We start from the raw sequence: 24,376 nt of genomic DNA, 5'->3' as shown, positions 1-24,376 counted from the left end.
CAGCATGAGGACTCGGGCAGATCTTTGTGCTCTGTCCTAGCCTGAGCTGGAGCACTCTTCTAGTGTGAAATGGAGAGTTCTCTAGGAAAACCATGGATGTGCACGCTTTCTGAGGGAGATGTGGAGAGTGAAAGTGAAAAATAGAGGTCATATAGCTTATATTTTGCCTTGAAACACTGGTGGAGGAAAATCTCCTTGCATTTTAAGTAGCATCCCAAGAGAAGATTGGAAAGCATCCTTGTTTTGACACCTAGAGGAAACATGGACATCTTGCAGTACAGGAGAGCAACTGGTTCCACACTGRCTTGCATGTAGCTACCAGCATGTAGTAGCCCTCCTCAAAATCCCTTCGGTATCATCCTSTTCCCCTGTGTGTTTTAATTCATTGTGAGGAATGCTTTCTTGAATGACTCCTCTTAAATTCCCCTTGCCTGAATGTTGTCCAGTGGTGCCCAGTTTTCACTGTGACAAGTACGTCCTTTCTCTGAGCAGGGGTTTAGCTGATCAGTTGTAGTCTCTTTTTAAAGGTTCCTTTAAAAGACAAAACTTTCCAGCCTCCAGATCCATTTCTGCTCTCCTGGACTCTTTCAGGGAAGCATCAGGGTTAACTCGAGGGGACCAGCCCTCATAACCACGTGATGTCCAGAGTTTGAAGGGGTCCTGCCCTGACAGGTAGAGGAATTATCTGATACCCTAAAGCATGAGACGAGGGTGCTGCCATCATTTCATGTKAACAAGTTAAACCTCCCAGACGCTTTTATGAGCTGATATCTGGTGTCTTTGGTTTTCAAAGCAGTCTTTTTTTACTTCTTGCAGCAGTCTAGTTGCATTTTGCTTTCAATGCTAACAGACTTGACTGTTTTCTCCCTGTGGTGGTGTGTCACTTACGTTGAGGATAAATCGAAACAAAGGTGGAAGGTGGGAGCCAGGACCAAATCTGAAAGGGAAATGAGGAACTTCCAGTAGGACACCAACTTCTACTGCCATTTTTGTCTTTTTAAAGTCTCCTCCCAGATATTTTTTCTCACAAAATGCTTGAGACTTGATCCAGGTAGTCTTTGGGTTTGGGGCCTGAAGAAGTTGCTATCTATGATGTTGAGTCCTGTTTGCTTTTAAGTTGTTGATCTTCAATGCACATCCCTCATGAGAAAAATTAAGCCATGATTYTTGACTTCAATTTTGTTCTGTAAATCACCAAAAGGATTAACAACACCAAGAGTTTATTTTAACTGTATCTATCTTCCTAGGAAACTACATGAAACCTAGATTGTCACCTCTCTTTCCTGGGACCAAATAAAATACTGGTTATTCTAAATAATAATAATAATAATAATAAAATAATTGGGGTAAACCCGTGGAAACAAGCCAAGAGTGTTGGAGGCAAGAATGACTTAGTTTCAGAGCTTGCAGCTACAAATAGCATCAAAATAAACACTCCTGGCAAACCACCTAGACAGCTGGCTTTCGACGTGTCTTAACAGCGCTGAGAAAGCCGGTKCTGAAGCAGCTGTCGGGGTGCGGAAGGGCTCCGGATCTCCAAAGCGCTCGGCTCTCGATCACTGCTGTCTCTCTGAGCTCCTTGCCCACGCGGAGGCATCGGGCTGGGGTGACCCTTTCTCAGGAGCGTTGGCTTTACACAACCTCCAGAGGTGAAAAAGGGCAATTGGCAGAAAACGCAAATGACCTGAGGGGGGGGTAGGAATGTACCTATGAGGGGGATGAGCCTCCTTGATGGGCAGCCAGCATTTGACTGCTCTTATACTTTGCCTTTTTCTTTGCTGCATGGGAATATTTTGCCTTGGCAGGGAGCATATCTTGCTGGTCCCAGGAAATTTCCAGCAAGCACCCGTTAAACGTGTGGAGTTGATGTTTCACGATACCAGATACTGATGAGAGCAGTAGAGAAGATTTTGTTTGTGGTTATGACTCATTGGAGAGCTGTCGTCTAAGTATAGAAGAGCTGGTGGCTTTTCCTTTTTTAATTTATTTTTTTTGTTTTGTTTTGAGGGCCTTCATTTTTATCTCGGGTACCAYCAGCTTCACCACTATCTGATTGGAATGGCTTTTGTTTTTGAAGGGCTCTGAACCACTTTAATTTGTATCACTTGTGCTGCTGAAATCAAGAAGCATTTTGTGCACCCTCAGCTGTTAAATATTTTGCAGTTAACCTGCCTGTTGGTCTAACTGATAGCAATGAACGGTCGCAATTATTGCCTTCCATCAGACCTGGAGAAAGGCTTGTGTTCAACTGTGTTCAACATAAATCTGTGTAGGGTTAGGTAGTTTGTCATTAAATCAGGCTTTGGCTTTTATGCATGTGACCCCTGGAATTCCTGGAGAGTTAAAGATGCTGTTTAATAATAATAATAATAATAATAATAATAAAAAGAACAAGTATTGTTGTTGCCTGATACTGATGCAGAGCCATGCACTTTCCTGTTATGATGATGACAGCTTGTGGCAAGACACCGTGTGACAAGGCTGGCTGTTCTCGTGTTGGTGTCCTGGACCTCCTGCAACTCAGAGGTTCTGCTGCCTTTCCCGTCCTCTACAAGTAGTTACCTAGTTGATATCAATATCTTGATTCTTTCGTTTGTCTTCTCGAGGGCTATTTCCTTGGTCAGCAAAGTAAATTACAAATTTAATTTTATGATGATGCTACTGATTCTGAAAGGATCAGAAAACATTCTTAAAGCTTGTTAATAAAACAAAGATCAAATCCTTTGGTGTAGCTCAGTGCACAGTGCCAGAGTGGTGCTGTGACTGCTGTTATGGTTTGCAAAGAATTTGGTTTGTCTGTGCTAACTTTTTCATTAGTCTCCCTGCACATGCAAATGATACTTTTTTTTTTGTTTTGTTTTGTTTTTTTGACGCTCTTGCCAAGCTAGCTAATTAGGGGGAAAATGCAGTGTAGTCATGTCCAACTGTAGCAAGGCTCTGCCACTTTACATAGTACACTTTGAGGATGTTTGTTAAGGAAGGTCCAAAGTTCTTGATTTCAGTGATCCATTTTTAAAGCATTCGCAACTGACTTCTAAGCTTAGAAATAGTCAGAATGCATTAATTTTTCAAGACATTATTTGCTATCTTCTTGATCTAGCAAGAAGAAGTGAATAGCATACTAATTTTTGCAAGGGATGACTTTATCAAGCCGCACAGAGAAAGAAGGAACCCTGCTTCTAGAAACCCTTCACAGGGGCTGTCTGTGGCTTTCAGTGGATGTTGTCATGGTTTATATGATGAGGATTTTGGAGGAAATCATTGCTTTATGTCCCAGGGCTTCCTTCACTTCAACGCAGATTCCTTAAGAAATTGATTGTGTCCAGTTACCCTGGAGTGTTGCAAACCTGAGTTTGGGCTGGTATTGTATCCAGGACAAAACCAATCAGAGGGACTGGGAGGAGACAGGGAAATAAAAATGCAAAGTTTGTTTATTTCAGATTTGCTTTAAAAATTAAAGAGGGGGAAAAAAGAGAAGAAATCAACACTAAAGTCAGTAAGCAACCTCTGTGGCAGTGACTCCTGCTTGTGTGCAGCTCTGCCCTAAACATACTAGATTTTTGTTTCTCAGCTGCCTCTTCCCTGGAGATTGTTAGAGAGACAGGCAGCCTGGGACGRCAGAAATATCTGTTGTCCTGATGCTCCCTTTTGCATTGCAGGGTGTGTGAAGTCGCTGTAAAGACAGACCGCTGGCTCCCCGGTGGTGCCAAGGGATCCTCCGGGGATAGGCACCGTCTGATTTCAGGGGACAGGGTTAAATTTGCTTTCCTGGCTTCTGACTGCTGCTTTCCTGGCTTGTGTCATCAGCCTGGCGGTGACGAGCCCTGCATGCCAGCTCACTCTGTCCCCTCTGGGCTGGGAGCAATGGAGAGATTTAGAGACAGCAGAGGACAGCTCTTTGCGTTGATGATGGACTGATTTGGAGATGTAATTATTTATATAAGGGTGACTGGCTCTGGCCAGGTTAGGAACTTACYCGTGACATGCTCACGAGAAGATGAGGTCTTTGCCTGGAAGACTTACAATCTACTTTGCGGAAGGATATGGTACATACGGGAATTGGGCTGTCAAGTAACAGTAACATAGCGTTACAGAGACTAACCAGCCCATGCCTTTGTGGGCACAGAGTTACAGGGAGTGATTCTGTTGACGTCAGTGCTATTTGCTGTTTCAGAGCGGCTGAGGAGCTCAGAAGGACCTGGAGATGAGACAGCAACGCTGCTTGGGCTGAGGTTGCCTCTCTGTGAGGTTGGGCTCRGTGGCATCTGTTGGAGTGTTGAGAATGGGCTGGCCAAACTGCGCTGAGTTTTGAAATTGATAGAAAATCTTGGTTTTCAGCTTACTAGAGCTCGTACTGTAGCACTGCCTCTAAGATGTGCCAGTGTCATCACTATCTTCAGATTATCAATTTTACCCAGTTTGATGAACCAGAAGCCCATCCCAGAGAGCCTGTTTTCCTTTGTGGCTTTCATGTAACCTTGCCTTTCCCCAGTGTCTTGCCTATTGATTTGCCACATCAGATCTGTTTGGCTCTTTCATCTGAGCACCTTCGGAAGTGGAGGCTGTGGCCCCCCTGCTTTTGTAGGTTAAAGCTTCCTCTGGGGTCATCAAATTGAGTGCATCTTGAGGGCTGGCATCCAACCAAGGACTGATCCTGGATCTGCAGAAACCAAAATACACTGAAAGAGGAGGAGGCAAGGAGTGTTTTAATCTTGTTATCAATGAGCACATAGTCTTTTCCAGTCGTGCAGAGCCTGTGTGTCCTCACTGGATTAGGCCTCTGTCGTGCCAGAGTTCAGTGCCTCGGCTGGATGTGGACAAGACTGTGGTCACCCTGGCCCGCTCCTACAGAAGAGGAACAACAGTGATCGCGTTTGTTAACRTTATTCCATGCAAGATGAGCTCCTGGTCATATGTGGGGTAGCAGCGGTGTTTCCCGTCATTGCCCTACCCTTGTTGAAGGGTTTTACATTGATCGCTTGGTGAGGCTAGTCCAAGCCTCTCTTTCCAGTCTTCCTTGACTGGACACTACTGACATTGCTGACTGACATTACATAACACACTTTACTGTTCTATTCCTGATATGATTTCATCCCTGATGAGGCTGCTCGCAGGGGTCCAGGTTCAATCACTACTTGATATGATGTGGCATCTTGACTTTGGCCTTATGTTGCATCCACCCACCCACCATTTCCAGCTCAGGYTGGCATCTGTGTGTTGCCCTTTGGTCTTTCTGTCTCAGTGGTCTCTGGTTTGAATGCTATTCACTCTATTTCTGTGCAATTGCTGAAGCCTCTGAAAGCAAATACTGAGCATTGCTCTGTACAGACAGGATCACCTTGCAGTGTTCACCCAGAGAAACCTGAGCTACTTGGGGAGAAACCTGAGATGCTGAAAGCAACACAAGATGAAGCTGATCTGCCTGACTGGGATCTTCATGCGGTTGCTGCTCCCTGCTGGCAGCTCTGGCATCGTGCATTTACCAGGAAARGCTCTTTTAGCCCGACCTTATGTGACCCATCCTTGCCATGTGCAAGAGGGTGTAATGGGGGTGTTACCTCTCATGTCCTCTTAGACAAGTCACTCTTTGATTAGGAGCTTTTGCTGGGAAGATAACATGCTGCAGTGGTGGGTTTTTTTTCTTTCTTTTTTTTCTTTTTTTTTCTTTTTTTTTTTTGGTAAACAAAGAGAAAAATGGACAAATACTGATGCGTGGCTTGGGCCAGAGGAATGCAGTGTAGAGATACCAGAGCTATGTGAAGGTTCGGTTGTAGACAGCTCACAGCAGAGTATTTGGTCTGATTGCTTTTAGAGCAAAGCTTTGCTGACCTGAGCACCTAAGTTGGCCAGCTAATAAGAAAATGGATGTTCCTTAAAGATGCTTTAAACTCCTGAYCAGGTTTTTGTATGTACTTTGTATTTTACTTGCATTGTATGTTTAGGTATTTGTCCTTAAAATTATTCTTCTCTCCAACTCCTAAATAATTTTTGAAAATCATAACTTGGGAATATTCAGTGTGTTTTGGTGGATACTCGCAGATCCTCACGGTGGTAGAGATAACTGGGAAAAAGGTTGTTACGAGTGCTCTAAACCTGAAAGCAAAATTTGAAAAAAAGAAAATGATTTTTAAAATTTGCTTATTATGAAGCGGACTTGTTTAATAGCAATGTCTCAGGTTTTTATCCAGATGGTTGTCTCCTTTTTCCTGGTCTGTGTTTTGATTTATGTATTTTGTAAGGTTGGCTACACTGTTTTTGCAGAAGAAGAAAGTATTTCTCTTCATGTTGTAGTTGTTTGTTCAAATAGCCCCTAACTCTTTTACTGTCTGCTCCATTTAACAGGAAGGAATTTAAATTAAAACTTATCTCTATGGCTTTTACAGATAAGGACTCATAAATTTTCCAGGTTTAAGGCTTTTTAAAAATATTATTGTTATTTACTGCTSTTAAGACTAACTGGAACATTTGTAATTAAGAGAAAGCAATTGTTTCCCCCCACTTAGCAAGACACCACTTTAGTGAATGAGTAGATGTGGAAATAAAATGTGTTACAGAACCTGTGATCTAGTTATTGCTTTTTTTGTTTGTTTTTTYCCATGTTATGGATGATATCCTGGTTCATGGACTGTTTTGTGTCTCTATAATGGCATTATAACTGCTGTTTGTATAGAGAAGTAGGAGAGTGAAGAGTTATTAAGGTGTTTTAGGTAGCTCCAGATAAAACCTGTGAATAGACAACTGGCACTGTATTAACAGTCACTGTTTAAGGATCCTCAGCAAGCCACGGTTTGGGAACCACGTTGGTGGACATCTCATAGTTTATTAAAGTACTATTAATAGTACGATTAATGATATAGTGCTATATTGCTAATATAATGCTATTGCAGCAGGCTGGGGCTAGTTGGGTGTCTAGCATCACAGGCTATCACAGCCCTGCACCACTTTATCTTGCTGTGAAATACCATCAGTGGGTTCAGATCCATTGGTCATCTTCAGGTTTCAATGAGATACAATTTTCTCTGGAAAATTGGTACCCCAGTGTAACTGGCCAGCACGTAATCTTCAAAACAAGATTGTTTTGGCTCTCTAATCTCTCTAATCCTTCCTCCCAGCATCATTCAAGCTGGAACAGCTTTGTAAACCTTTCCACTTGCTACTAATCTTTTCCTGCTTTTATTTTTTTATTTTTTTCCACATAGTTGGCACCAGAAAACACTCTGATGTCCTTCCAGAAGGCAGTGGAGCAGAAGACATATGGAGTCCAAGCTGATGTTGTACTGAGGTAAGTCAGTGCACTGGTTTGCTTTAGCAAAGAAACTTTCTTTGTGGATGGCCTAACCTATATTCCTGACTCTCTTTTTTTGGGTGTCTTTCTGGTCATAACCACCCTTTCCCATTGAAAAGGGCTCTCATGGAGAATGTGTCCAGTAACTCCTCAGCTGCCTCCATTTGTAGTACACARATCATAGAATCATAGAATCRGTAAGGTTGGAAGGGACCTCTGGAGATCATCTAGTCCAAYCTCCCTGCTCAGCAGSGTCTTCTGGAGCATGTTARACAGGGTAAATGTTACTAATTGTTCAGCTGAGATGATGACTAAAGGTAAAATTGTCCAGATGGATAAAACCTGGATTCTTTTGTCATTAAACTAATCTTCATTTATGGGTCCCCTTTCCTAGGACTGACTTTGTTGCATGAAACAAAGCACTGGGTTTCTAGCCTGACTTGAAATCTGCTGGCAGCCGTATTCCAAGGGAAGGGACTGAATCACTTAWATGTGACTGCTGCTGGGAAGCCCTATATGCAGAGAGTAGAGATCCCAAAATTACTTCCTTGTTGTGCAGGTCATCAGGCAGGTTTTTACTAGTGTTGCAAAACTGTCGCAAAAAATTAATGACACAGGAGTGCTGGTAATTCTTCTCTTTCCCTCCCTCACGTGACAGTAATACTGAGAGCAGAAAGAATCTGGTGATACTTTTGCCAAAGTGTCAACCCTTGCAGGTAAATGTTGAGTTGAGAAGGCCAGTTTAGAGAGGATCCCAGAAGAGTCATTTCAAGAATCATCCTTYGCTCCAGGAGTGTGATCTTTATAAATATTCTTGCTTCTTTCCTGAGCTGTATTTCTGCATGTGTTATATAGAGGTACAAGAACAGAAGTGGCATGAAGGGAATGGCAAAGCCCTGCCTTGGTGAACCCTCTGTCTTTAACTTGAGGGTAGGTTGTTCCCTTGTTCCCATCAAGACTCTGGATGTTACCCATGGGGTGCTACTTACTTTAGGTTGTTGACTGTGGGTCAGCAAAAGTCGAGGTCCKCCTCACTTATATAAACAAGCCACTGTGGCTAGGAGTGAACAAGGACAAAATATGCAATTGAAAGCAGGAATAAGGGCGTATCACAGGAGCAGGGCAAGATGTTGCTTTAGTATGTCTTGTGAGACGTCTCCTGGAGAAGGAAGACGGCGCTKGTGATTGTTACCAGGCTAGAAGCTACATCCTGCTCTCTACTTTGGTGGGTCCCTCTTAGGTCTCAGCTGCCTGCACTGAGTAGTCAGTGACCCTTTCCAGATTATCTAGGATAATCGTGACTGCCTAATTCAGCAGGGATTAGGGGCTGAGTTTGAGACAATGTTTTGGTCGCAGATATTAATATAAGGATATAGCTGTTTTGTTTCATTTATTTATTTATTTATTCTTGACCTCTTTTGAGGCTGACATTGATTAAAAGATGTTTCTGCTTGGTGAAAGATGGACTTCAGCAGTTTAATCATCAGAGTGCTTTTTTTCTTTCCATAATTGTTTGAGAGCAAATGATGTAAAAACTAATGGAAATTCTTCCCCCTGGGAATGGAAGGTCATTGTGGAAGGATGAAGGATGAATTGGGATATTTGTGATACAATTCTTCTTCCTTCGAAAACTAGTTCATTAACTGTTGTAAAAGGACAACATCTTGACTGCCCATCTACCAAATGAAGCCTCAGCTCACGAGGTAAGCTGAACTGGTTGTTTCCCTTAGCCTTGGAGAAGGGAAAAGGCAGGGCGGCCTTTTTGGGGGAACAGAGCTGGAAAAGCTGCTAGAGCTTCCTAGGTTGCTACTCATCAGCCATCCTGAAGGGACATCCTACAGCTGAAGTGACACCCTTGATGGCCAAATTATCTGGATCCATCTTTAGGAGACCTAGGTCTCCTRAAGAGACTTAAAATAAAAATGAGACTACAAAGACCTTCAGTTCAGACTAAATACAGAGCCATCAATACAGCTGTCAGCAGTTTTGGCAAAGATTTGCAGCACAGCCCTGAGGAGTTGTCCTCATCCCATTGAAAGATGCTCTTTGTGCTTGAGTCATGGCAGGCTCCCTCCATCACTTCTCCTTGGATGTCCTCACACTTCCTACTTGTTCCTCCTCCACGTGGGTGCCAGCCATGGATGGGTCCCTTCTCACTGGGGCAAACTGTTGTACCCAGTATGCACTCTAAAGTGGGTGGCCCTGGTTATAAAGCCAGCGCTAGTGCATTCAAAATGTCTTTGCTTCAAGCAGCATCCTCTGCAGTCCCATCTTGTGCCTCCTCCCGCATCTCCTTTTTTTCCTCTCTGAATTCCTTTTTCAAACCTGAGCCTGCTGATACATTGTGGTTAGCCCTGGACTGTGCTTTCCATGTTACTTGCATAAGGGGAAGGATTAGGCAGGAGGGAGTGAATGTCAAAAGCCTCATAGGATTTCTGTTCTGTGGTTAAAGCTTAGCAGTATCTGATGATGCTCTGCTAAGAGATGTTAAGACTTGAGCTCCTATCTTTCTTAAACAGTCCACACTTAATTCTGCAGCCGCTTGGCATTTTTTTTAACTGTATTTATTAGAAACCCTTCTCATTGCAGCAGCTTGGTGTGCTTGCTGCTGAGTATGGTGTTGCTGTGTCAGCATTACTTTGAGTGGAGAGGAGGGGAGAAGTTACTGAGCATATAATTCATGCTAGAAATAGAAAATAAGATGCAAGTGACCTTTGTGATAAGGGCCTTCTGCAAGCAATAGCAAAACTAGGACAGTGTTTGCTTCATCACCCAAAATTGGTCTTTTTCGTCTTCCTCTTGCTCTGAGGTRAATGCTTTGGATTGTCTCCTAATTGGCTTTATGAGTTTTAGTTTTAACCCGATCTCCTTTTTGGACCTTATTTCAGTCTCCCAGTGCTAGGGTGGGCTGCTTACAGGGGTTGAGCTTCCCAGTCCCTCCATGTGAAGCTGGCAGGGAGGGGTGGACAGGAAGCACTCCTTTTTAACCAGCTAGCTCAGGTTGGTTCTGTCCTTTTGCTTYAGAAAATGTCACTATAATCTCCTGCTCTTGGCCAGGCTGGCTGTACTGAGTTTGTTTTGATTTTTTTTTTTTTGAGTGTGAATAACTCCATGTTCTCCAGCCTTGATAGAAATCATCATCGTCCTCTGCAGTGTTGCCACTGATCCAGCTACAGATAATGGATCTGGAATAAAATTTGAAAAGCTTTTTAGGTTTCYTGAAAGCACTGTTTTGTAATATCCAGGTGACTTAAAAACCACAGGGCATATTCACTTGGTTATTTAGTTTCAGMTGAGAAATGAGTATTCTTTAAGATGGGTGAACTCAGCTACTTGTGTGAGCATGACTATCTCCTGAAAACAAATTTCAATTGGGAAAGGCAATTCCAAAGCAATTTTGAAAGCTTAGAGTCCCTTGTTGAAAGCCTGTGAACATTAGCCTTTGAATGTGTTACCCGTTATCTACTATTTACAGTGTGAGAATAATTTCTCTGTGTGTATGTGTATGAGTACAAGGTATGGAAAACCTCTGATGTTACTGGGAGCTGTAAACATTGCAATAAGCTTTGGTTATTGTGTGTTTCTCATTTATGTCAGCATTTGAATGAAGGTAAACATCTAGGAGATATCTAAGAGACTTTCCTTTGGGGGGTGCATTGTGTTCTTGAGATCAGTTGAAATGAGATGCACTCAAAGGAGAAAAGGTCTTAAGTTTCAACGAGGTATGCTAAGTTGGTTGAGATTTTGACAATGATTTTGATGTGGTCCCACAAAGCCGTGGGAGAAGATGGAGAGTGTCCTTCTCTAGTATTGTGTATCTGTTTGCTCATCTCCACCAGGTAATGGGGACTGTGACTCTCTTTGCAGCTACGATGGAGTGCCATTTCTGATGCATGACAAGACACTCAGGAGAACAACGAATGTGGAGGAAGTGTTTCCAGAGCTGGCCTACGAGCACGCCTCCACGTTCAACTGGACTGACCTGGAAAAGCTCAATGCTGGAGAATGGTTTCTAAAGGTGTGTGTGGCCATGGTGATGGTGTCTTAGTGYCAAGGCCACAGGCAGAAAGTTCAAACCTGAACCTGCCCTGGGGTGGATGAATGTAGATCTGTGTCCTCAATGAAGTAGTCTGAAATGTGACTCGACCAGGCCTCTATAAACCATGCTTTTGGCCTCTACTCAATTTAATTTGCCCTTTTATTTGCTGTTTGGAGCATCTTGGTAGCTAATGTCAGCTTTTCAAAGAGAGAAATCTTTCCACTCAGTGGATAAAAGTAGTCAGGGGCCTCTCTGTTCATGCAGTCACTTTTAGGGTGCTGGTCTGCTTGTCTGTGTTGCAAGCCTCAGAGCCTGACACTCTASTGTTTTCATTCACGGCCTCTTTTGGGCACTGCTGCCCAGGGGTTTGSAGCAATGGCCCAGCAGATGAGAAGTCAGAACTGGAACATTCCCCGAGCTTGTAAGCTGCATGTTCCTCCTTTTCCTCATCCTGTGCTGTTGGGAAATTTGAATACTAAGTATTTATTGTCGTGCAGGTGGTTTTCCGAGGTCGCTGCCATGTGTTAAYGTGCATCATTGAGATGCTGCTCATAGCCTCCAAGAGCGAGCCCTGGTTGGGATTCAAGGTGCTYGATCCTCTCTCTGCCCTACAACTTGGGGTTGAGGAGAAATTGCATCATCTTTCTGCCCCTCTTCCACCTCCTGGAAGAGGGGGTCTTGATGCCTGATTGACACCGTTTGGAATTTCAAGATCCTGAGAGGGGGGAACCTGGTTATAAAGAGAACAGAAGAGTGTTATATATGACCATCCCTTTTCTAGATGATGTAGTGTGTCTTCCTTCTACAGTTCTCGCTGCAACCGGATTCTTAGTCTACCTGTGTAAACACAACTGCTTGTGACTGCATCTTCCTGCCTTGCTGTGTTTTGATGAGAGACTGCAACAATGCTAAGAGCAAGCTRTGGCTTGCTATTTAATAGCAGATTTCAGATACTTTTTGCAGTTCATTATTCCAGTGTGCAGCTCGGCTTTCCMTCTTGCCACCTTTACCCGTCTTTCTGTGGCAAGTGTCTGCTCATTTGCCTGTCAGATGCTCTTTACCTCATCAGGCTGGATGGTGAGAGGAGGTTCCAGCTCTCCTGGCTGCRGAGAGCAAAGTGGTGCTGTCAGCCTAACTGTGTCCAAACTGCTTTGTGCATAACATCTCGCATTTCCTGTGCTAGAGCATCCTCCTATATGCGAAGTCGAACAAAGAAGTAGGCTGGATCCAGGCTTTGCTGGATGTGGCTTTTTTCCTACTAAATTTGCATTTGTCTTCCTTTTTCCTTCATTTAATTTTGGACGAAATTGTCTTTAAAAAGAAAGAGCAGGAAATGAATCCCTCAGTCTGAGGGGGAAGGAATTGCTGTGGGATGGGCTGATCCATCYGTCAATTGGCAGCCAGCTTGCAGGTGTGACTTCTTGCTGAGCTGTTCTTTGGCCTGCAGCCTTAACCCTCCTGGAGACCGTTAACTATGGCCTGGAGGCAGGGTGGCAGAAATGGGCACACTCGTGCTAGCTAGCTTGAATATGGCTTGATGAGATGTTGCTGGAGTGATGCAAGCTTGGATAAGAGTTTCGTGTGCCTGCTTGGAGTGCCCTGGGTGCCTACTTGCTGGTGGCCTGAACCACCATGACTGCACTGCTGTGCCAACCTGAGCTGGTYTGAAGATGTGATTGGGTTGTCTATATATCACAGCTGCATGTGGGGCAGCACAGAAACTTGTCTGGCTTGCAGATGTGATTGCAGGAGTGGGAATGTCACAGAATTGTTTTCTACCAGATAAGAGGGGGCTGAGATAAGAGCTGGAGAGCATCTCTGAGTGATGTTCTTGGCTCCTTGAGACAAATTAATTCCTGAATATCCTTAAATCCAGATGTTTGCCTATTCCCTCTGCTTTGAAGCACTTTGTGGAGGAAGGTCAGAGGTGGAGGGTGATCTTGTATTTAAATGTTGAAACAGACTGCTTCCAAGAGAAGGTCTGTTCCCCTAGTCTTCGAGAGGTTGCCTTAAGGTAGCAGAGGTGGCTAGATCTCTTCTAAACCCCTAGTTCCTCTCTGGTCACTTTCAGCGATATGACCCTATACAATAACTGGGATATGGGTTTTTTTTGTTGTTTATTTCTATCTTTAAGAATCCTTTGCAGTAGCATACACAGTGTGAGAGTATATTTCTGACTTACTACCTTTGCAAATTGCATTGAATGCCTTGAGTTAGTCCCTGTATAAGAGCTCAGCCAGCCCTCAGGGGAAGCTGTTACTTCTCACCCATCTTCTACGTGAACATTCTTAATTCCTGCTCCTTGCTCCCATTTCCTCATTTTAGACTTTCCTCCCATCTCTGGTCACTGCCTGTTTCTGACCTGTACCCTTTAGTTCAGTTCTCCCCCTGGAAATGGGGGACCAACAAAGCACACCTTACTTTCAGTAAGGATCTACCACCTACCCTGGGGTGGGGAAACTGAGGCACAGAGTTGGCTTGCTGATGCACTTCAGYGAGCTGCAAGAGGGACATTGAGTGTAGCTGTTGGCATTGCCTGCTGTTGCCAAGATGGGGTGGCAAAGGAGCTTCACCTGTACCAGGGCAGTCTGGGCTCCACAGCAGTAACACTGCGATGTGCTTTGCTTTCAGAATGACCCTTTCTGGACGGCTGGGTCTCTCTCAAGGTCYGACTACTTGGAAGCTGCCAACCAGTCTGTCTGCAAATTGGCAGATATGCTAGAGGTGGTCAAGGACAACGCATCGGTCATCTTGAACTTCCAGGACCTGCCACCTGCTCATCCTTATTACAGCACTTACATCAACATCACCCTGGAAACCATCCTGGCATCAGGAATTCGGCAGCAGGCTGTGAGTTCTGTGGAAACTGGGAAAATGGGTTGATAACATTGWGCCAACGGGAAGGGCTTTAGGAGCAGGAGGAAGTGGGCTGATTTCTATCCACTTGCATCTGCTGCACTTGGAATCAGAGACTTCCTTTGGCTGGGGATGTGAAGACTAGGGGGTGTTTTTTTTCTCTAGGGGTATCTATTTTGGCCCTTCTTTCCCTGCTGTTAAAAGTTGTGGGATCTCTCTCCAGTCACTTTCACCCTGTCACCAGGCTGTTTCCAAACAACCTTTGTTTCCAAAACTGCAGTTCTCATGTGCTTCCCACGTCCTCACTTGGTCCATTTGGCTCTTGATAATTTGAAATGTCCAGAGCTGCTTGATGCCAGGAAGTCATGCTGGGGAGGACCATACCACAGACTGGTTGTCCAAGAGGCAATATCATCCTGCAAGGGTCAGCACAGACCTCTGAAAGCCTCTTGAAATGTTTTTTTCCAGTGCAGCAACGTGCTCCAGCAGTAAGGATGCTTAATAGCATCCTGGGCTGTATTAACACTAGTAGAGAGAAGTAATTAATCCCCTTTCTCAGTGCTCTTTAGACCACATCTGGATGGGGCTCTTCTGCACAAGACAGACATTAATAAACTGGGGCAAATCCTGCAGAAGCCACTAAACTGGTCAGGGGCTGGATGCATGGTGTGTGAGGAGAGGCTAAGGGAGCTGGATCTGTTCAGCCAGGAGAGATGGCTTTGAGGAGACCTAAGAGCAACTGTCCAATTCCTAYAAAGATGTTACTGAAGACAGATCCAGGCTCTTCACTGAGGTTCATATCATGAGGGTGAGATGCATTGTCATAGATTGAAACAGAAGAGGTTCCTACTGGATATAAGGAAACAAGTTTCCCCTCTGAGGACAGGAAAGCATTAGGTCTGGGGTCCAGAGAGGCTGTGAGACCTCCATCCTTGGAGATTTTCAAGATCTGACTGGGCAAAACCCACAGCAGTCCAGTCTGAACTTAATGGTAGCCCTGCTTTGAGGACAGGTTGGAGTAGAGATCTCCTAAGGCCTTTTCTTATCTAAGCRCTTTGATAAGAGCCTCCAGACATGGGGGAAGAGGCTGAGACCTGGAAGCTGGTTGCAGTGTGAAAGCAGAATGCCCTTCCTGCTCCTTAATTTTAAATAATCATTTTCCCTGGGCCAAGAAACTCCACAGCCCAGACCCAACCTCTGTTTGGAAGAGAAATGTGTGCCCTGGAAAAGAGGGGCTTCCAGCAAAAGGAGACATAAACGCACAGAGACCTTCTCCAGGCTCTCAATCCATCTCAAATTGTCCTTGCTGGGCTATGCTAGACATTCGAGCTATTGCACTGTCCAGCCAGCCTTGTTATCTGTGTCCTCTGACCCCAGAGTATATAGTTTCACCCAGCATGATCCCTCTGCAGTGAACTTTTCTGGAGGGAGAGTCCCGCCTCCTGTGTGTTAGGAGGACACCCATCCTTGGGAACTCTGGTTGGACCTTGGAAAGCTTCTCTCTTTGGTCTGTCTTGGGAAGGAAATCTGGTTCTCTCACTTGTCTCCCTTGAATTTGGGCTGAATCAAAATAGCTTAGGGAGGCTGAYGAGTAGAGTGACTACCTCACTTGCAACTCAGACATTTAATCTGTACCAATTATTTTCGTTTATATGCACAGAAAAGTGGGAATGTTCAGCGCTCTGACTTGTGCAATGATGGGCCCAGGAGGCAACAGAGCTATTTTTAACTTGCATCTGTGTTCCTGATGACTGACACTGCCACCCAATTTCCAATTAACTCTGGGGTTGCAGTGACAGAATGTGTTTTCCATAAGCTGTTGCCAGCTTTGCTGGATCTCTAGGAGAACTGTGCTGTCTTCTCCTTGGATAGTGCATAGTGGAATGGAGGGTGGGGAGATAATAGTTGAAATGTAGATGTAATGATGTGAAATKAAATTTCTGACCTAGGTTCCCCTTTAAAAATGCACGCTGCCTTGTTCAAACAGCTCTGCCTTGGTAAATGAGCACTGATAAGCTATTAAACACAGGCTAAATGCAATGCCCGATGGTACTACTGAGATCATCTGGCTGAGCCCAAACTCTGTGTGGCACAAGCTGTAAAACTATCCAGCTTGGCTTCTGCATTCGCTTTGTATCTGGCGGCCGAGCATGTTAATGATAAATGATTTGACGTGTTTTTGAAGCATGGTACGAATTCAGAGAAATCCTTGCCCTGGGTTGGAATAGATGTACCCTTGATAAAAAGAGGTTGAACTGGTCTGAACCATGGGACTGTGRGAGGCTTTTCCAGTATGTCCTGTCTGCACTGTCAATTTGAGCCTCTTGTCCKTAGCTCTCTCTGTGCCCTGAATTGGATAAAGGAGGACAGGTTTTAAGGGATATGCTGTGCCTCTTCTCATGAGCCCTTTGCCTGACCTCTGTTTCTCAACCCCTCTCTTTAGAGACAGAGCTGGGATGCTTTTTTGTTCATTAGAAACCCCCTCTGCTTGCCAGCAATCCTGAGTTGCATTTGAATAGAGATGTGGGAGATTCTAAGTGTTTCTAAGGCAATTTGTGTGACAAATAAGACAAAGTGTCTGATGCGGTTTTGCTTCTGACTTGGTCTAAACGGCATGTCCGCAAACACGGCTCGTTGCCTGCTTTGTGAACCATCTTTGCAATAGCCACCTTCTCCATCTCCCTCTGTCTGCAGGTGATGTGGCTGCCAGACGCAGAGCGGCAGCTGGTCAGACAGATTGCACCGGGTTTCCAGCAGACTTCTGGCCTCAAGCTGGACACGCAGCGCATGAAAGAGAAAGGAATCGTGAAACTTAACCTGCGTTACACCAAGGTCACAAACGAGGATGTCAGGTACTGCCCTTCGTTTGGACACCGTGTGGTTGCCTGTTTGCTCAGTGGTGGATGTCCTCAGCCCTTTGCATCTCTTGTGCCCCATTTGCACCCTGGCTTCACAGCAYCTTTTTCCTGATTGAGTTTGCACAAAAGGGTGCAAGAAGGCACCTTCGTTTCCAATCCTGGTAGTGTATGCTTCCTCAGACATGGTCATGACATGCTGTAGAGCCCATTCCCCAGTAGCTGTTGGAGCTGCTGCATCAACTGTCACAGACTTTGACCGAGACAGACCCACTTATAGGAGCTCTACAGGTCTCAGGCTGCAGGGAGTGCTTGGGACCTCTCTGTGAGGCCTAGACTGACAGTCAGCTCTCCTGCAGAAGGTGTGCTGTTGTTGATGAGCTTGTGTCATCAGGTAAAGGAGTTCTAGGAGGACATCAGTAGGCTGCATAGCATTTGAGAAGATGAACAAGAGATAGGGTCTTCTCAAAGACCATACAGCTCCAGGAGTCCCAACCCCCCACAGCAGTGGAGTTGCTGGAGGACTCTGTGCCGTGTGAAATGGTACATCATAACGCTGTAGAAGAAGGCTGGAAACTGGTCACTCCTCATAGGAGGAGAATGGCTCTTACTCCTCCTGAAGACTTGCAATTGAGGAACACAGTGCCCTCCAGCTGAGGAGGGGTGATTGTGGCTATCAGTAAGAAGTCAAGCAAAGGAGGCAGGAGACCTGCATGGATGAGCATGGAGCTCCTGGCAAAATTCAGACAGAAGATGAAAGTACACAGAATGTGGRAAAAAAAAGGACAGGGCACTTGAGAGGAATATAGGAACACTGTCAGGGTGTGCAGGGGCGCTATGTGGAAGGCTAAGGCCCATTTGGAATTAAATCTGGCAAGGGATGTCAAGGACAACAAGGAGGGCTTCTTCAAATACWTTGGTAACAAAAGGAAGACTAGGGAAAATGCGGGCCCGCTGCTGAATGGGGTGGGTGTCCTGGTGATGAAGGATACAGAGAAGACAGAGTTACTAAATGCCTTCTTTGCTTCAGCCTTCACTGCTAAGGGCAGCCCTCAGGAATTCCAGAGCCTGGAGACGAGAGAGAAAGTCTAGAGAAATGAAGACTTTCATTTGGTCAAGGATGTTGAGTTAGAGATCATGTAGGCAAACYTGACATCCACAAATCCATGGGCTCTGGTGGAATGTACCCACAAGTGCTGAGGGGACTGTGGTGGATGTTGTTGCTAGGCCATTCTCTATCATCTTTGAAAGGTCATGGAGAACAGGAGAGGTATCTGAGGACTGGAAGAAAGCCAGTATCACTGCAGTCTTCAAAAAGGAGGACCCAGGAAACTACAGGCTAGTCAGCCTCACCTCCATCCCTGTAAAGGTGATGGAACAGCTCCTTCTGGATGTCATCTCTAAGCATGTGGAGGGAAAGAAGGTGACCAGGAGTAGTCAGTGTGGATTCACCAAGGGGAAATCGTACTCATTCTCTGATGGACTGACTGGCTGGGTAGTTGAGGGGAGAGCAGTGGATGTTGTCTACTTTAACTTCAGCAATGCTTTCGACACTCTCCCATAACATTCTCCTATGCAAGCTCAGGAAGTGCAGGTTAGATGAGTGGAYGGTGAGGTGATTGWAAACTGGCTGAATGMAGAGCTCAGTGTTGTGATCAGTGATTCAGAGTCTAGTTGGAGGCCTGTGGCTAGTGGTGTCCCSCAGGGGTCAAGACTGGGTCCAGTCTTGTCCAGCTTCTTCCTCAATGACCTATGTTAAGGGACAGAGTGCCTCCTCAGCAAGTTTGTTGACAATACAAAACTGACAGGAGTGGCTGATACATCATAAAACTGTGTTGGCATTTGAGAGACCTGAACAGGCTGGAGAGTTGGGCAGAGAGGAACCAATGAAGTTCAACAAAGGCAGGTGCAGGGTCCAATAACCCTGTGACCCAGCACAGGTTGGGGGTTGATCTACTGGAAAGCAGCTCTGCAGAGAAGGACCYGGGAGTRCTGKKGRWKKYMRRWTKRMCSWKRRSCMRSMAWKKKSCCYTKKKGSCMARRAARSCMAWKGKYYYCYKRRRWKSMWTWRGRRRRRKKRTKSCMRSMRGSYKRRGGRGGKKRWYCYKSCCCYYYWMYYMRSYYYKGRRSSSYKKKKYCMRKTYYKGGSYYCCCMRKYCMARRRRRRMMWKGRRSYWMYKGRARRRRSYCMRKKWWRGGSYWARRWKRWKRWTWRGGGRMYKGRRSMWYYKSCCYYKKRRGRAMMRSYKSMARRWYYKKGSCYYYTTWRSCYKGRRRRGRRRARRMYKRRRARGRRRWYYTWWYMRKKKYYWMMAAWWWYMWWARGGRRGGKKKYMARRRGRWKSGGSSMRRMYYYTTTYMRKKGKKSCCMRKWAMMRGRMMWKRRGSMMYKGGSMRRAAWTKRAMCMMMRGRARKTYCMMCYKRAWWWKRRGRAARAWTTYYTTKSYKKKRRRRKKRMWGRASMMYKGRMCMRGTTGCCCAGAGAGGTTGTGGAGTCTCCTTCTGTGGAGATCTTCAAGGCCTGCCTGGATGCAACCTTGTCTAACGTGCTCCAGGTGGCCCTGCTTGAGAAGAGGGTTGGACTAGATGATCTCCAGAGGTTCCTTCCMACCTCAACCATGCTGTGATTCTGTCCCAAGCTGCCTTGTCTGCACACAGGTATCATTTTAGATGGACATAATGTGCTTAAAATGTTGAGCTGTGCAAAGATGTGCCTGTTCATCAACCCAAATCCAGGCTCTTCCCAGGAGTGCACAGTAGACTCTAACTTTACGTACTAATTCAGGACATGATAATCCTTTTTGAAACACAAATATGAGTTGTATATGATTTTTTATCCCACTGTTATCTCTGAAAGAAGTTGAGGCTGCTCGCATTGAAAGTGCAGTTGGAGGTGCTCATCCTCATTTGCAGCTGCCCTTTGCATCTGTTCTTCTGCTCCAGAGCACCTACTGTAGAATTTTGATTAGTCCAAAGTCTGGGTTTATTTTAGAAAATCGTTTTTGTGGAAAAATCACTAGTTTTSATACTGCCCTTGACACCTATTTAAGCTGGTGCAGTTTCTTCCTTATTGAGACTGACACAGCATGGGTTTTTCTCCTTCCACCTGAGTGTGTATTTGAAATGTGCAGTGTGTTAACTCGCAGCTCTGTCCTCTTCTCTTGCATTCAGGAAAGGTGGATTATCTCTAGCAGAGCTTTTGCGGTTTTTTTTGAGTTTGACTTTACTCCCTAAAGAAATAATTGAAAATTAAACAGGTTTGCAGAGGAGAAATGTCTTTAAAGAAGCTGTCTTACTACACATGTGGATATGGGAGTAGTGAACACCTGATCCTACAGCTRTTTGAAAGTGTGATCCAATGGTGTCTTGTTGGGGGTACCAGCAGTTGATCTAGTTACTTAGCCATAACATCGGGTCTGTGCTTCACCTGCAGGATAATTTCTGCCTATTTTCCACTATTTCCTCTGCCTCATGGAGAGGACCATCCACCAATATTCTCATCYATCTACTCATCCCTGCTGAGCTGCCGCTAAAATCAGACCTTCCACCTGATTATTCCTTGACCCCTGAAGGCCGTGCAGCCCCCAGTGAAACATCGCAGCAGTCCTGCAGCACAAGYGTTAGAGCAAAGCTGCTGCTGGAACAGGTTCAACAAGTCCTGGTGTAAGGCAGTTCTCGGCCCCCCAAAATCAGTGTCTGGACATAACATCGCTGCAACAGACTCTGCCCTTGAATTCTGTGACTCTCAGAGCAGCTTGATCATGTTTCAAGCTTTGAGTTGTTCATGTCTTGTACAGGAGCTTTTTTCCTCAAAGTGCTTTGCAGATACTAATTCGCAAGTATTAATCTTTGTGCTGCTCATGTGAGTCAGATTAGTGATGTTTCTGCTTTGCAGATAAGGAAACTGAGCAAATTATGCAAATTGTKGGTTAGCGGGAGTCCACTATTAGTTCTTGGCTTACTGCCAGCAGGTCCTGTACACCGGCTTTAAGTTTTAGCTTCTTGGAAAGTGATCTTAGGAGACTAGGGATTGTSCATAAGACTGGAAGCAGCAACCCTGAGACTGTCCTCAGGGCAAGGGAATGGRGGTTGTAGGAACTGAGGTTGGAAATGCAGTCTGTCAGTTTTCAATTCAGTAAATTGCTTCTGAAGTGTTACTGGCATCCGAGCCAGACGTTAATCTTGCATCAACATGATGACATAGTCATTAGAAAAAATTGGTGGGTCCATCCTTTGTGAAGAAGTGGTGGAAATGGGATGTAGCCTGGGTTGGATARCATCTGAGAGGAGAAGAAACCTTTTGAGTTCAACCTATTTGATTGCAATGTCCTCTTGTCACTTATGAAGCGACTATGTCCTACTAAAAACCTATCTCGTGTAATTAAAACCCAATAAATCTAGGCAGTGTTATCTCAGTGGCTGATGGCAAGAGCTCTCCTTTTTTTGAGATGAGGACGCTGGGATGGACCATGGCGGGACTGATTTCTTGCTGCAGCACTAATCCCTCTATCTGCTTGTCTCGCGGCAGGGACTATGCCACAGCGAACCTGAGTGTGAATCTCTACACTGTGAACGAGCCCTGGCTGTTCTCCATCCTGTGGTGTGCCGGCGTCCAGTCGGTCACCTCCGACAGCTCCCACATCCTTCGCAAGGTGCCTTCTCCCATCTGGCTAATGGTAAGCATGAYGCCTGGGAATGCACTGCTGGCTTCTGGAAGGAGAGGAGGTGGCGGAGGGGTGGAAAAGGTGGCTGATCACTGCTGAAGCCRTATGGCCAGTGTATTTCTCCACGAAGGTTTGGTTGGGTTCAACATGTTGCTGGGATTGAGGGTTTTTTGCCTTCTGTCTGTGCACTGAGCTGGCAACAGATCTCCTACACGATCTCTTGTTTCAGRTGGCCTCAGTCTCTCCCCATGCAGGGCTTTGGGGCCTTGGAGACTGCGCTGCATGTCCCATTTAGCCCACATGCTCTTTCTCCTTTCCTCTCAAGGGAAAAAACCTTTCCAGACCTGCGGAGTAGTAGTTTGAGTTGTAAGAGAAGCAGGCATGCAGGTGAACTAGCTAACCTGGTTTTCAGGCAGGCTGTGAAAACTACCTTTTTGCCTTTATTTTCTTTTGCATTTATACCAAGCGAGCAGATTTTACCTCTGGCTATTCTACTGATGAACAAGGGCAGCCAGAGACCAGAAGTAGCCCCCTTGTCCGTTGTATAGCACTCAGCTCTCTGAAAATTTGGCTAGCGTTTTGGATCTCTGAACCGAATAGAAATATTTGTGTCAGAGAGCAGGACAAACGGGAAATGATAAAATAGTTGCACCAAAGTACTCCCCAAATAAAAACTCTACTGCAGAGCTGTAAGTTCGGCTTGCTTTTTTTTTTCTTTTATCCTGTTGAAGGTAGGACAGGAGGTTGCTGCACTGATCCTTGGTTTGAATGGTTGCAAACCTGAGGATTTCAAGAGCAGGACATAGATGGTGTAATGTTTGTAACAAACAAAATAACCTCCCCTAAAACAGACCTGTCTGAAAAAGGGGAGCTGTTGGTGAAATGTGGTGAGGTTGGTGATGGGAATAACAAAATCCTGTGCCGATCTTGGAGTGGGTGAGGCAACGCAATGGGTTGTCTCTGCACGACATGTACGTTTGGCCAGTGCTGCTTCTCAGCAGAGCTGGGAAGGAGTCTGCTCGCTGGGTGTGCCTRACGACTGTGCACGTTGGGTGCGCGTCTTTGGAAAAAATCCAGTTTTCCCCTATTGATTGCCTTACAATTGCAGATCTGCAGCCCATAAAGCTGTGATTTAGTACCAAAACTGTTAGCTTTGAGCTTTTTGCAGGACTGTAAAAAAAAATACCCATAATCGTGTCTACCTATTACTTCCTATACGTCCTGGGAAATACAACTTTTGACCCACAGAGAATCCTGCTATTTTGAGTCTTCCATTTTGTAATACCAGCACTTGAACRGAACAAAATTTGGATGTGTAGATTTTGTTCTAAGCTGGAAGGCTCCTGAGTTTTCATTCAAGACAGTTATGATTGCATTCTCCTGCAAATGTGAATGCAATCAATTTGTGGCTATTGATCTTAATAGATGCAGCAAATGTAACATTACAGCCAGATCTTCGTGCAGTGTCAACACCATGTCAGATGTCATCCTGCTCTAATTAAGCTGGAAAAATACAAGGATTAAAAAATACAAGGATTAAACCTCCATGAGCACCACTGGCTAATTTAAGCATTGCCCTGCTAATTCTGCAGTGTGTTTTCACAGTACAAATTGAGATCCCATAAAGAGATACATAACAAGAAAAAACCCCAAGCTGTACTGTGCTAGGAGATGGAGTTGATGACTGTGTTAGGAGATCACAGTTGATGGCTTCAAACTGGTTTACTCGTATCACCCTRCCCTTGCATGAATGCACCTTCTTGCATTACGGATTCTACTTTTTTAATGAGACGTTACTTGTGTACGTGTGGTATTGGTGGCTGTGATGGATCYGTCCTGGCTCTGAAATCAGCAACCTTTTTTCTGATTGTGAACACGTTTTTCAGGCTTGGACTAGCAAAGCAGAAGTTGATTAGCCATCACCGATGGCTCTCCTGAGTAGGTGCCCTCTGAGCACCATCAGGAGTCTATTATTATTCACTATCTCATGATTTTTCAGCTTTCTCCTTCCTGGACAACACAAAAGTGAATGTGAAGCAGCATGCTCCTATGCCAGGTTCAGACTGTTGGTTGGTGCGATGGTGATAGTCACTTAGACTAGCAAATGGAACCAGAATAGCTTATAATTACTGAGTTACCTGAACATTGAAGGACAAAAATTGGAAGTACATGCTTGAAGTGCAGAGGGCTCCCCTTCTATGAGGGACTGTGCTCAACTGCAAACATGAGAATAAGCTTGACCATGAACATCAGAATAAGTAGTGCTATTCTAGCAAAGCTCTCAAAATGCCTGAATGTCTCATGTGCAGAGTGTATATATATTTTTTTCTGTTGTCACATTGACTTGGATTTGTAAATAGCATCTTACCTCACCTAGAGGTATGTTTGAAATGGGAAGCTTTCAACCCACGAAGCTCTGAGAAAATGTGAGCACGTGAAAGGAGGAAGAATTTAAAATTGTTCCTGTTTGCAGTCTTTCCTGATGAAGTCATTTTGGGTGACATGCTAACATTAGAAAAGAACAGAGCTACAGAGGTCACATGTAAATCATAAGGTTTATGATATTTCTCTCTGCCCAGGTGATAACTTGACAATATATAGTTTCTGTGTGATTGTACAAACCAGAAGGTATAAGGTCTGCTTCTCTTTTTTTTTTTTTTTTTTTTTTTTTTTTTT

At 44.9% G+C, this 24,376-nt stretch overlaps 1 protein-coding gene across 1 annotated transcript in view; it reads left to right on the top strand.

Moving 5' to 3' along the window:
- Positions 1-24,376, top strand: part of GDPD5 (glycerophosphodiester phosphodiesterase domain containing 5) — a 179,076-nt gene that overhangs the window by 142,367 nt on the left and 12,333 nt on the right. Inside the window, exons 9-13 of the mRNA XM_085300572.1 lie at positions 7,200-7,282; positions 11,153-11,303; positions 13,956-14,174; positions 16,875-17,032; positions 21,565-21,712. Coding sequence (XP_085156698.1) covers positions 7,200-7,282; positions 11,153-11,303; positions 13,956-14,174; positions 16,875-17,032; positions 21,565-21,712 — 759 coding nt within the window. The remainder of the gene's footprint in view (positions 1-7,199; positions 7,283-11,152; positions 11,304-13,955; positions 14,175-16,874; positions 17,033-21,564; positions 21,713-24,376) is intronic.

This window comes from Rhea americana, unplaced genomic scaffold (genome assembly GCF_003343005.1).
Source record: "Rhea americana isolate MKP2758 unplaced genomic scaffold, rheAme1 scaffold_165, whole genome shotgun sequence".
Classification (NCBI taxonomy): Eukaryota; Metazoa; Chordata; class Aves; order Rheiformes; family Rheidae; genus Rhea; species Rhea americana.
The sequence above is the reverse complement of the archived record's forward strand: the minus strand, read 5'-3'. Positions and strand labels throughout refer to the sequence as shown.